This window comes from Penicillium lagena, assembly GCF_028827675.1.
Source record: "Penicillium lagena strain IBT 129212 chromosome Unknown utg000001l_segment0_segment0, whole genome shotgun sequence".
NCBI lineage: Eukaryota > Fungi > Ascomycota > Eurotiomycetes > Eurotiales > Aspergillaceae > Penicillium > Penicillium lagena.
The window spans coordinates 1,334,482-1,346,784 of NW_026623222.1; the positions used below are offsets into that span (position 1 = coordinate 1,334,482).

The 12,303-nt window shown below is 51.9% G+C and overlaps 4 protein-coding genes across 4 annotated transcripts; all 4 read left to right on the top strand.

Moving 5' to 3' along the window:
* Positions 1–309: 309 nt before the first annotated feature.
* Positions 310–4,860, top strand: pex6 (AAA family ATPase peroxin 6; the record flags this gene model as incomplete). Its single annotated transcript, XM_056972523.1, has 3 exons — positions 310–499; positions 557–4,289; positions 4,344–4,860. 3 exons carry the CDS (start codon positions 310–312, stop codon positions 4,858–4,860), a joined length of 4,440 nt encoding a protein of 1,479 aa, XP_056837640.1.
* Positions 4,861–5,425: 565 nt separating this feature from the next.
* On the top strand, positions 5,426–6,775 carry N7510_000595 (F-box domain-containing protein; the record flags this gene model as incomplete). Its single annotated transcript, XM_056972524.1, has 1 exon — positions 5,426–6,775. The coding sequence occupies one exon, from the start codon at positions 5,426–5,428 to the stop codon at positions 6,773–6,775; it is 1,350 nt and encodes a 449-aa protein (XP_056837641.1).
* Positions 6,776–8,251: 1,476 nt separating this feature from the next.
* N7510_000596 (uncharacterized protein) lies at positions 8,252–8,659 on the top strand (the record flags this gene model as incomplete). Its single annotated transcript, XM_056972525.1, has 1 exon — positions 8,252–8,659. One exon carries the CDS (start codon positions 8,252–8,254, stop codon positions 8,657–8,659), a length of 408 nt encoding a protein of 135 aa, XP_056837642.1.
* Positions 8,660–10,197: 1,538 nt separating this feature from the next.
* On the top strand, positions 10,198–11,785 carry N7510_000597 (MATE family efflux transporter; the record flags this gene model as incomplete). Its single annotated transcript, XM_056972526.1, has 2 exons — positions 10,198–10,890; positions 10,949–11,785. The coding sequence occupies 2 exons, from the start codon at positions 10,198–10,200 to the stop codon at positions 11,783–11,785; spliced, it is 1,530 nt and encodes a 509-aa protein (XP_056837643.1).
* Positions 11,786–12,303: the final 518 nt, after the last annotated feature.

The following is a 12,303-nucleotide window of genomic DNA, read 5'->3' on the forward strand; positions in this document are numbered from 1 at the left end:
AATAAAATAATAATATACCGAAGTACTTAGTACTGGCATAGTTACCTTCTGTTGTGCTGGATGGACCTCGGCTTCGGGCAGCGGGCGGTGCCGAGTTGCAGTTTCCCCCGGATTGTCTCTCCAGTCGGCGCAGTTCCTCTCCCTCGAAGTTACCTCCGAATCCTAGTCTAGTCGTCTATGAGTGAAACCTGTTGGTCTTTTGCGTGTTTCCTTCTCCCCTCCGCCTCCTCCTGACCATCAACACCTCCCGGTCAACCGTGCTCGTTCTTTGCCGCCGGCAAGTCGGTCGGAGAAGCCACCCCCCCGGCTATGGACCACGAGCACTACGGGCAGGGCTCCCATCAGCCCAGACAACGGAGACGGAAGGCGGGCAAAACGCGATTGCGCAACAAGGCCCCGATCGCAGCGCGCCTCGTGCTGGACGCGCAGCTGCGTGGTAACGTCGGCGTCCTATCCGAGGACCTCGCCAACGACCTCTTCCAGCAGCGCGATCTTCAAGGTAAGTGGCGGATCCTTTCCGGTAACGATCAATCGCCCTGACTGAAAGTACGCCCAGTGACCGACGATGGAGTCCTCTACGTTGCCATCTCTCCGCACACCCCCAATTACACCACCGTGGAGGAGCAGACCTGGACGATTCTGCCCGTCCGCATCCAGACCACCCCGCGATCGCACGCACCCATATCCCACTCGACCATTCTGTTCCCGGACTCGGCCGACTCGCTCCAATCATTCCTCCAGGCACTAGGGAAGCTGGATGCCTCGCGCAACTCGTTACAAGCACACCGCACTGTCGAGATTCGGATCCTCGATGTCGCCCCGCTTCACTTGGATACAATCTTTGTGAGTGTTGAGCGACACCTTCTTCGGAATCACGACGATGTGCAGAGCAAGTTTGGTGGAGGGTTCACATCTAACCAGGGGCCCAATGGACTCTGGCCGAAGACGGGAAGGGCGGCGGACGCGAAGAAATTCTCCAAAAAGGCTGCGGCGGACATTGAGCAGCGTCTGACCGCTGCGGTGCGCGAGGCTCTTGGGGCTCAGCGTATTGTGCACGCGGGGGATGTGCTTCCACTTCCGCTGCCACCGCATCCCATCACCTACGCGCCGCCACCTCCCGCGCGCATTTCGTTCTGTGAGCCGGTGGCGCAAGGCCTTTTGATGCCGACGACCAAGGTTGTGCTCGTCCAAGCGCGCCCTCAGGCCAACCGCCCACAACAGTCGCTACCCCCGAGACCGGCTCTACTCAAGCAAGTGGCCGAAGATGAGGCGGATGACACTTCCAATGAAGCGTTCTATTCGGCTGCGGAGGACAAGCCCGGCGAGACTACCGAAATGGAGAGCACATCCGCCGCGGACGAGTCGGAGACGGAAGGCTCGGTGGGTTCCATGAGTGATTCATCAGATGAGTCTTTGGAGGACATGATCTCTCTCACGGCCCCCGAATTGCCACAGCCGCCCTCTGGCGTCCTGTCTTCTATTACTTCCGCAACTCCCCGTGCAGGCGGCCGACGAGTAGACGGCATCCATACACCCGGCTCGGTTGCGTCGAATTTCACATCGGCCACCATGCGGCCCGGCCGTGGTGGAGGAAAGGTCTTCAAAGTGGAAGGACTGTTGCAGCAAGTTCCCAACGAGGTGCTCCATCCTCGCCCGCGAGACGATGAGGACGTGGACTCGTTTGTGTTTGTGGATATCAGCACCCTTGCCAAGATCGGCTGTTTTTCGGGTGATTGGGTGAGGATCGAAGCGTCCGAGGAGCCCCAGATGAATATGTTCGCATCGCTGAAATTCGGGAGCTTCAATGAAAGCGCCGAGGATTCTGGCGACTGGCGTCCGGTCAAGATCTTCGGTCTTGCCGGTCTTCCTTCCTCGAAACCTCGGTATGCCATCAATCACTCTGGGGACCGCCGGTCAAGCATCTCCCAACTACAACCTGCGCGCTTGACTCCCTCTGTCTTTGTTCCTCCGCTCCTCCTCAGCAATATTGAAAACCCCAAATATCTCCGGATCTCTCCCATGACGTTTGCCTCTGCCAACGGGCCCTCGAAAGCTGGTCTTTTGCACCACCACATGAAGAATGCGACCACCAAAAATCCACCCTTAGCCAAGGAAGTTACTCTCATGAAAGTCTCTACTCCTCTCTCTATGGATCGTGTCCTGCAACCTGCATTATTCGCCGGACTCAAGCAGTACTTCGAATCGCGCCGGCGAATTCTGAAGAGTGGTGATCTTGTCGGCATCAGTGTCGACGAGGGACTTGGAAGGGCAGTCTTTGGAACTGCTGGCGGTGATGCTGTGAACCAAGAAGAAGACATCACTAGTCGGCTAGGCCAAGTGGCTGACCCCAATACTGCTGGAGCACGCAAAGTTGGTGTCGCATGGTTCCGCGTTGGACAGGTAGCTCCCTCTTCCGTAGAAGAGCTGGAGGAAACGGGAGAGGACCAATGGGGTGGAGTGGCCGTAATTGACCCGACTACAACTCGCATGGTGCAGGCTGGCAGCGACATCAGCCGTGTTCCTGGCGTTTTGGGTAATGGATGGGAGTATTGGTTGGGCGCAAAGACAATTTCCAGAACGGGCAGTGGCGTTTCACCAGCTCATGGAATCATCTCGGACCCGCCTCATGCTTTCATTCCCCCTCTGCAAGAGCGAATCCGTGATCTGATGGCGGCTGCGACAAGCCCTCGGGCGATCCAGCTGGGAATGAAGCCCGTTGTGATTCTGCTCCAGTCACAGCAGCGACACATCGGCAAGGCCACTGTCGCGACTCGATCCTGCGCAGACATCGGTCTACACACTTTCCCAATTGACGCTTACGATATCTTGACAGAAGGTGGGGCGAATGGGGGCGATGTTAAGACCGAGGCTTATCTGAAGGCGCGGGCCGAGCGTGCTTTCCACTGTGGTGCCAACTGCACCGCGCTGCTGATCAAGCACATTGAAGTCCTCACTGCAGACCGAATGGTGACAGCCATGGCGGATATTGTGAATGAAGCCCGTGTTATCATTGCCACCACCACCGACGTAGAGCAGATTCCGGAAGGTATTCGGAGCATGTTCACTCACGAGTTTGAGATGGGGGCCCCCGAAGAGAAAGAGCGTGAAGGTATCTTGCGAAATGCCGTGGCAGAGCGCGGTATCAACCTCTCTGCTGACGTCGATCTGGGCACTGTCGCCCTGAAGACAGCTGCATTGGTTGCTGGCGATTTGGTTGACGTGGTGGAGCGAGCTGCCGGAGCCCGAACTGCTCGTCTAGAACAACTGGCTGCGACTGCAAGCAAGCAGCTTCCTGGCATTGAAGTTTGTGTCAGAGATGTTCTCCTTGCAGGCGGGGACGGCGCACGGGGTGTCATCAGAGCCGATTTCGATGCCGCCGTCGAGGCTGCTCGGAAGAACTTTGCCGACTCGATTGGTGCACCCAAGATCCCCAACGTCAGCTGGGACGATGTTGGTGGCTTGACGAACGTCAAGGACGCTCTAATCGAGACCATTCAGCTCCCGCTTGAGCGACCGGAGCTCTTCGCCAAGGGCATGAAGAAGCGCAGCGGTATCCTGTTCTACGGTCCGCCTGGTACGGGCAAGACCTTGCTTGCCAAGGCCATTGCTACCGAATTTTCTTTGAATTTCTTCTCCGTCAAGGGCCCCGAGCTACTCAATATGTACATTGGTGAATCTGAGGCGAATGTGCGCCGGGTCTTCCAGCGTGCGCGGGACGCTCGCCCATGCGTTGTGTTCTTCGACGAGCTGGACTCTGTCGCCCCCAAGCGTGGAAACCAGGGCGACAGTGGTGGTGTCATGGATCGCATTGTCAGCCAACTGCTTGCGGAGCTGGATGGTATGAATGGTGGTGAGGAGAACAGCGGTGGAGTATTTGTGATTGGAGCGACCAATCGTCCTGATCTGCTGGACTCTGCCCTGCTTCGTCCTGGGCGTTTCGACAAGATGCTGTACCTGGGTGTCTCCGATACGCACCACAAGCAAGCAACTATTCTCGAGGCACTTACCCGAAAGTTCGCACTCCACCCCGGCGTATCTCTTGACCGCGTTGCCGAGCGCTTGCCTTTGACCTACACCGGTGCCGATCTGTATGCGCTGTGCTCGGATGCCATGCTGAAAGCCATCACCCGCAAGGCCACCGCGGTGGACGAGAAGATCAAGCGCTTACCCGAAGGCCCCGTCAGCACGGCGTATTTCTTCGATTATCTGGCTACACCGGACGATGTGGCTGTGATGGTCGAGGAGGAGGACTTCTTCTCAGCTGAGACTGAGCTTGTTCCAAGTGTTAGGTATGTAATTTTCAACCGAAGCTGATAATTACCGACAATACTGACCATTTGCAGTGCCAAGGAACTCGAACACTTTGAACGCATTCGGCAGACCTTCGAGTCGGTCGACAAGCAGAAGCAAGACCCCAGTGCAGCTGCCCCGCAGACGATTGCCGAGGCTATGGAGGCGTTTAACTTAGGGGGCCATGCCTCTGCTGAGGAGCCTCCCACGATGAATGGAGATGTCCCTCCGACTCCCGCTGGGGGCATCCATGGCCGCCTCAAGGGATTGAAACAGTGGCCCGGAAGCCTTGTTCGCAGTGCGAGCGGACACTCAGCAACAGGAAACAAGGGCAAGGGCAAGGGAGTTGCTGGTAAAAAGGCGAAGGGACCTCAAGGTGGTCCTGAGTCTGACTCGTCCCTTGAGAATTTCAAGGTCACTGGTTCGGTGAATGGTTCTGGCCTTGCACGCAAGTATGGCACTGTTAATGGCGATGATGATATGGAGGACGGAGTGGTGGATGGTGAAGATGAAGATGATTACATTGTGCGAACTGATCACCTTGCAAACCCGATGGAGGATGTGGAATAGATTTTTCCCCATGTTGTCCCTGCGTGAGCTGCACTATCCAGCCCGTGTGTATATACTAACATTTTGACATATTTGAATTCTCATGTGTATGGCTTTGATGATATCCCATCGCCTGCCTTTTAGAAAGACTTTTTGATTGCCAATCTGGAATGTGCCTTTTCCTTTCTGTCTAGTGCTTTGAACGAACCCATACAATGAACCACTGCCACTTTGAAGCATCTGGTGCTTCCTAAAAGGGTAAGTGAGATGCCCGTCGTCTTATTGCGTATTGTGGTCACCGTATTATGGTCGCCATGGCACCGAGGCTTTCATTTACTGAATCCCAGTTCTTGTTCCTTCGCCCTTCTCCTCATCCTGTCATCCTTATCCTTTGCGTGCATCTCCTTCAATCATCACGTGATCTCACAAACCCTCAAGATCAGGACTTGAGCTTCAAGATCTCCAGTCTTCACCTGCTTCTTCGGTGTTCCAAAGCCTTTCTCGCCTCTAAAACCCGCACTCCAGACCCTGTGTCTGGCTCCAGTTTCCTCTCTTCTTCCAGAACTTCTTTTGCCCGGAGAAAACCATGCAGCGAGTCATCAATAGACTACCCAAGTGGGCTGAGTACACCGACCTGGCCAACTGGACGACCAACGAAATCTTGCTTAGGCTTACCTTCGACCGACCTATTCAGCACCAGGAGGTTATGCACGTTGGGATCGAGCCCGCCCTCGTCGTCGAGCCAAAGTGGACTTCCTCCTCGCTGGGTGAGCTCGAGCGAATCCCGCAGGAGATCGTCGACCGCATCGTCAGCGAGATGGATTTCCTTACCATTGAAAAGTTTGCTGCCGTTTCCACCGTCACCCGCTACTCGGTCCAGAGCTGCCAGATATTTGTCGAAGTGCTGAAGTTCGCGCCCTACATGCCTGGTATCCTGCACTCCACCCAAACCGACAACCAACACTCCATCAAGGACGTCTGGTGCGAGATGAAGAACGAAAAGTGCCGCTCTTGCGGCGAGAGGGGCAAGTGTCTCTTTCTTCCGACCTGCGAGCGCGTGTGCCAGCCCTGTCTCAAGCTTAACCCGTCCTACTGGACCTTTCCTCGCAGCGTGGCCTGCATCGCTTACGGCTTGACTGAGGAGCAGCTCAAGGAAATTCCAACTATTCGCACTCTGTCCATAGTCAACGGCACTTTTACCACTGAGATCCCGTTCAACGCAACTGAACCGATTCGCCGTCTGATCCCCCATCGTCGTGTCTTGCACGCCTCGGTCCGCTTGGCCCTGAAGCACGCCGTCAAAATCCACGGTTCACTGGAGGCCCTGAAGCACACCATCGGCCACGGCGAGATCATCTATGCCGATGCAAGCGAGGTCGAACATAGCTATCTGAAATGGTTCGACTACCTGCGCTCTGTGCCCCTGGAGCCGATCAACTTCAACCCGGCCCTGCTCGCATCCCCGCCGTCCGCCATCCCGACAGTCTGGGCATCCCAGGAGCCTTGGTTCCCTCCCTTCAAGCTCAACGAGAACTCCGCACGCCGCATCCATCCGGGCATTGTCTCCATCGACTTTCCCTACGTGTCGCTTGACCGTGAGCGCCTCCAGAGGACCTACCTGTGCAATGGATGCTATGAACTCTTCGACGAAAACCGCTACATGCGCCTGCTCTCCCCGCAAACTCTGAACGCCATGGTCCCGCCCGAGGTTCCCGAGAACAAGCACAAGGAGTTCCTCGGCCGTGAGTTCTTCCGTCGCTCGCTCATCTTCCGGCCCTGGGACGATCTCCTCGCCCACCTGCGTGACTGTCCGGGCGCTGGCTGGCTTATGTGCCGTAAACGTCTCGGCATGGAGAATAAAGCTATGGAACAGGAGTATGGGCTCGAGGGCCATCACATCACCCACGTGTACACCTGGTTGATCACCGATTTTTGATTCTTTCTTCTTTTTCATCGGGGTTACCTGTGTTTTGAGATCAAGACTTCGTTTGTTTCGTTATGGCTCTGTGCTTTGAGATGGAAGATGTACGATTGATTATTGATCTAGTAATCTCTTACTTTTGTTTTTAAGGATTTCTTTCTCTGCTCATTGTTCTCTGGGTACAGAAGTGGATTCGGATTCAAATTGAAGAACCAAATGGAGGAATGTATGGGAACTTTCCCCTCTATCTCACTGGAAACATTTAAATTTTAGTTTATTCGCTAAATCCAGTCCCCTCTAATACTTCTGTAGCGTCACGAAGTAGATATTGACATGTCATGTTGGATCGACGTTGGAAAGAAATCCTTGTTTCATGGTACCATTTCCCCTTCCTCCCCCTGTTCATACTCATTTGCGGCTAGTTCATCCAGAGTATAATCAGCATGCTCTTTAGAGTCCAAAATTGCAGAATGATCGTATATCGGCTCTGCAAGAAGCGTTCCCGTAGGAGGGAAAGCCTTGCGTAAGGTGACGTTAATGAGAGCACCGCTCACAAAATTATAAAGGTAGCCACAGTCATACAGATGCTGGATTCCACTGCCTATCATGTCACTGGTGTAAAAAGCTTCTCTCCATGTTAGGCAGAGCTGGATAATAGGATTTGGTCCTTCACAAGCCTGGGCATTCAAAGCGTCACTGAATTAAAAGCCCAATACAGTAAAGCTCGACCGTGTTCTTCGTGCACTGCGCAGCCTTTTTGCCTTCATTGGTCTCGAAGGCCACTTGCTATGCATGAGAGTCTAATTAGCCCAGGGGTTGGCCCTAGTCCAAGATTTTCCGCCCCATATTTACAACTGATCTATAGCGGAGAATAGGAGCAGATTGTTTGCTATATTTATAAATTTGGCCCCCTAATATTGGCTCCAGATGCTGTAAAAGATTTTGACAACCTTGTGTGGGCCGTTATGCATCTCGGCCCCCTTTTCCAGCCCGCCCGTCGGTCCCGTAAACAATTTTTAAGTATGTATAAAAGGCGCTTTTCGTGTGGGAGATATCTCCTTACATCTCCATGTCGATTCTATTTATGCGAAACATGTATAGTCTGTTTCTTGTGTTTCTTTCCGTCGGCTCGTCGTTGGCCATCCCAAAGTGAGTGGCCCCTACTCCCCGGCACACAGTACATGATAAATTTGACGCTGAATGTCCATAATTTTGCCATACAGCTTCTCAGATGCAAGAAAAACTCTCGCTGCTAGAGATGGCTATCACTCCGGGGCAAGGTTTCGATACATAAACTTCGATGAAAACAACGCCGACGATAGGGACTACCTCCTAAAGTACGAAAAAGGCTGGCAAGATAGCTTAACACTGATCAACAACGCTATTGAGGCCCTAGATCGGGGTTCCGCTGATTCTGTTTTCGATACCTATTTCCCGCCAACCCCCAACGGAGTGGATGGGAAACAGATCGTAAAAAAGGTCTACAAGAAGATGCAGGATCAACTACAGCGGCAGGGAAGCCCAGAAAATAGCATATGGATCGACAATGAGGACTTTACCGACTGGTGCTCTCTTGACGGAGATAAACCGCCCCCTTACTGTTATACGTTTAGCGTCGAAGGCCCGGATTCTTCGACTTACGGATATCTGAAAGAGGATGCGGGTGTGCAGGACCCTCACGAAGGAGACGTCATTATCCACTGTTGCATGAAGGAAATGACTGAGTGGATGCGAAATCTAGATCAGGTGGAGTGTGATGATCTGGGAACCACGGCGTCGTTGAAAATGGACACCCTAGCAAATACGCTAATCCATGAGTATGGGTGCGTGATATCCCTCGCCCCTTTAAGAATATCGAAAACTGATGGTCAAGTAGTCATTGGTACGAAATTGGGCTAAGTTCTGTAAATGAATTCTTGAATAAAAAGAATGCCCAGGGTGAAAATAACGTCCAGGGTTTCTTGTCTGTTGAAGATTTTCAACACTTCTCAGGCGCAAATACTCCTTCGGGCTCAAATCTACTGAGAAATGTCGACCCGTCTATGTCTAAGCATGCATATGCAAATTGCGATAGCTATGCTTGGCTCGCCAGTGTAAGACCTTCCTCCCATCCTTTGCTCCCAAAGTAACCAGTTTGATGCTAATGATCTCGCTGATGGTTATCCTTAAAAGGAAATTTATTTCACGCAAAAATGTCTGGGGCAGTGCGGTAATTTTGATGTATGGCCTTGGGACAAACATGATCCGTGGACAAACTCTTTTCTCTCCGGATATCCTGATTATTTGAATCGTTGGAAGCCAACTGCCGATGTACAGGTGGACAGTGGGGACGAGTCCCAAAGTGCTGTAAAAGGTAGCAGCTAACGGCTTCTCATTTAGAAGAGCAGAAGCCAAGAGAAAACAGAAGAGAAAACAGAAGAGAAAACAGAAGAGAAAACAAAAGAGAAAACAAAAGAGAAAACAAAAGAGAATAAACAATATCATGAAGCTTTTTCTTGTTACTCTATCCATATTGGTGTCGCTGTGTTGTTTACCGAGTACTCAATTGGCATTTCGAGTTCCCGAAATTTTCGCAGTCTTAGAAGATCCAGTCAAACTTTATGGAGTTGACTACTTCTTACATCGATCATAATTCACATGGTGCAAGTGTAATTTAACCAGACAGGCCTGAAGGATTCATAGCTAATTAATCCGAAACTCTAGCTACGACTCTGTCGTCTACTCCTCTCTCTATGCCAACTCCTATCCAGTGCAGCGGTGTCACGTCAGCATCAATGTTTGTCCAACAGCCTTCGTCTGCGAAAGTGGTTGTCTGTCGAGGAAGGACCCATCCTAATAATTTTGGTTTGCTTCGTGTCTTCTCCGCAAGACGCCCCTTGGCAGAAGTGACTCGTCGACGGATAACTTCACTCATAGATGATAAAATTGAAAGCTTTGCGGTATATGATCTAGACCAATACAACTTTGGCCCTGGGTAAGATTGAGTGAGATACAATTCGATAGAGAAATTGGGTTGACCACTGGACTTATAATTGTCTTGAGTCTTTTCTCCCCACCCGGTTCCGCTGCCTTGATAATTACTGATAGGGAGTTGTTAGTCATTCTGGCCCATGGCCGATATCGTCGGCCGAAAAAGGGTGTTTGTCCACTAGCGCCTCCGACGCCCGCAATATTGCCCGTGCGCAGTCGTTGTCGCTCGTTGTTGGAGTCCTAACTGAGATTGCCCGTGACTGAAGCCGCCAACCTCAAACGATCATCATGAATCGCGCTTCAAGATAATATGGAATGTTGATAGTTGCTCTTACGCGGGCTTGATGTCTATATATCTCGGGCACCTGGTAAAGGTTTAATCTATCTTTGGTTGTTTCTGTCTGCTATGCCCGAAAATTTGCATCGCTTTACATTCAACATTCGAACCACCGTGCTGCCACGCCACAATGACCCATACGCACGCTGTGCCTAGTTCCCTGCGCCAGAAATCTACTGACGGATCAGCAGCATCCAACATCCTTCGAGAGACAACTTCATTATTGTGGGCATCAGAGCAAGTTCCAGATGGCCACAGCGATGACAGGGGAGAACCGGACTCATCTGGAAGTTGGCAAAGCGAGCTCAAATTCCTGAGTACCAACTCGAGCTTTCTCGTGTTGGCATCCCTCCTCTACTACTCAGTCCCTGTTACAAGCATCATTATCGCGGGGAGGCTTGGGCCATCTGAGCTTGGTGCCGTAAGCCTTGCCAACGTGACTTCGAATGTCACCGGAATAGTGGTTTTTCAAGGTCTCGCTACCACACTTGATACACTCTGCGCTCAAGCCTATGGATCTGGAAACTTCGCGCTAGTTGGTCTCCATGTGCAGCGTATGACCTTTCTACTTTGGTGCATCAGCATACCTGTTGCTGCTCTCTGGTTCAACGCTTCGGGGGTTTTGAGCATTATCATCCCGGATCAAAGAGTTGCGCAGCTCGCCGGGCTATACTTGAAAGTGTTGATCTTGGGAGCCCCCGGTATTGCGCTCTTTGAGACTGTCAAGCGATATCTACAAGCCCAAGGCCACTTCGCTGCCATTTTATATACGCTAGGCGTGGCTACCGCCGCGAATATCTTCATGTCCTGGCTGCTTGTAGTGGTAAGGCCCCATCCCATTTTTCAACCAACATCGGCAACAACAGCTAAAGATATTGCAGAGGTTATCCTTTGGTTTCATTGGCGTGCCACTCGCCGTCGTGGCCACATATAACGTGCTGCCGCTCCTACTCATCGTTTACGTTCTCCTATTTGCAGACCGAGAATGCTGGCCGGGGTGGAGCCGTAGATTGTTCCATGACTGGATGCCTATGATCCTGCTCGCCCTTCCTGGTCTTTGCATGATTGAAGCCGAGTTTTTGGCCTTTGAAATCCTCACTCTCGCAGCATCTTACCTATCCACGAAACACTTGGCCGCGCAGACGATCATGGCCAGCCTGAGTGGAATTTTCTGGCAGCTGCCATTCCCAACGAGCATCGTGGCCACAACTCGGATTGCAGAGTTGATTGGCGCTGGCAAGGCAGATGCAGCGAAATTAAGTGCAAAGACTGCAACTGTAGTCTCGATGGGAATAGGCGCCTTCAATGGTGTGATCTTGTCCCTACCACAGATGAGGCGGTACATTCTACCCCTGTTCACGGGAGATGAGGAAGTCACTGAATTAGTTGCTGGTGCGCTTCCTATATTAGCAGCTATGCAGTTTTTTGACGCAACTGGTGCGAATGGAAATGGGATTTTGAGGGGCTTGGGAAGACAGAGAATTGGCGGATTTGTGAGCCTAGCATGTTTTTACATTTTTGCACTGCCTTTCTGCTTTTTCAGTGCATTTTACCTGGGTTGGGAACTGAAGGGATTGTGGTCCGGAGTGACAATTGCACTCTCTATGGTGGTGGCTCTCGAGGGATGGTATCTTATTACTACAGACTGGGATACTTGTGTACTCGATGCAGTAAATAGGAACTCGGGTGGCGCAGTTTTCGTTGAGGAATACTGCTAAAATCGAGTGCTCTAAGCCATCTAACATATCAAAATCGGGGGTTTCTCTTCTCATGACGGTGAAATGTATTAGTGTGAAAAGAAGCTTCAAGTCGAAGAGCTTGCGATCTCGAGAAGCTTGAGCTGACGAGTACGTAGTCAGCCACGGTAAAGAATTGCTCGAAGTATAGCAAATGTCCTGGAATGTTCTCGGGAATGCTTATGATCAGAAGGGTTCCTAAAACCTTCGCAGCGGCTACTCTAGTTATCTCGCTGCGTGGTTAGATAAATTTCTCGGTCGTGGGCCATCGTTCGTGTTATATTATTTCCGAAGATCGGCGCCATGGAATATTCCACACGCGTTCAGTGGTAAATTTTATCCAAGAACGGGTCCAATTAATTCACCGGCATCCAACCCGGCCGATCCGCTGCAGAAACTTAAAAATCGAGTGCCGAGACTTCCATCCCCGTCCGATAGTGCCATAATAAGATTGCGTGAATACCCCTGGAACGAGGAGATAAGTGAGTGGCCCCGGGCTC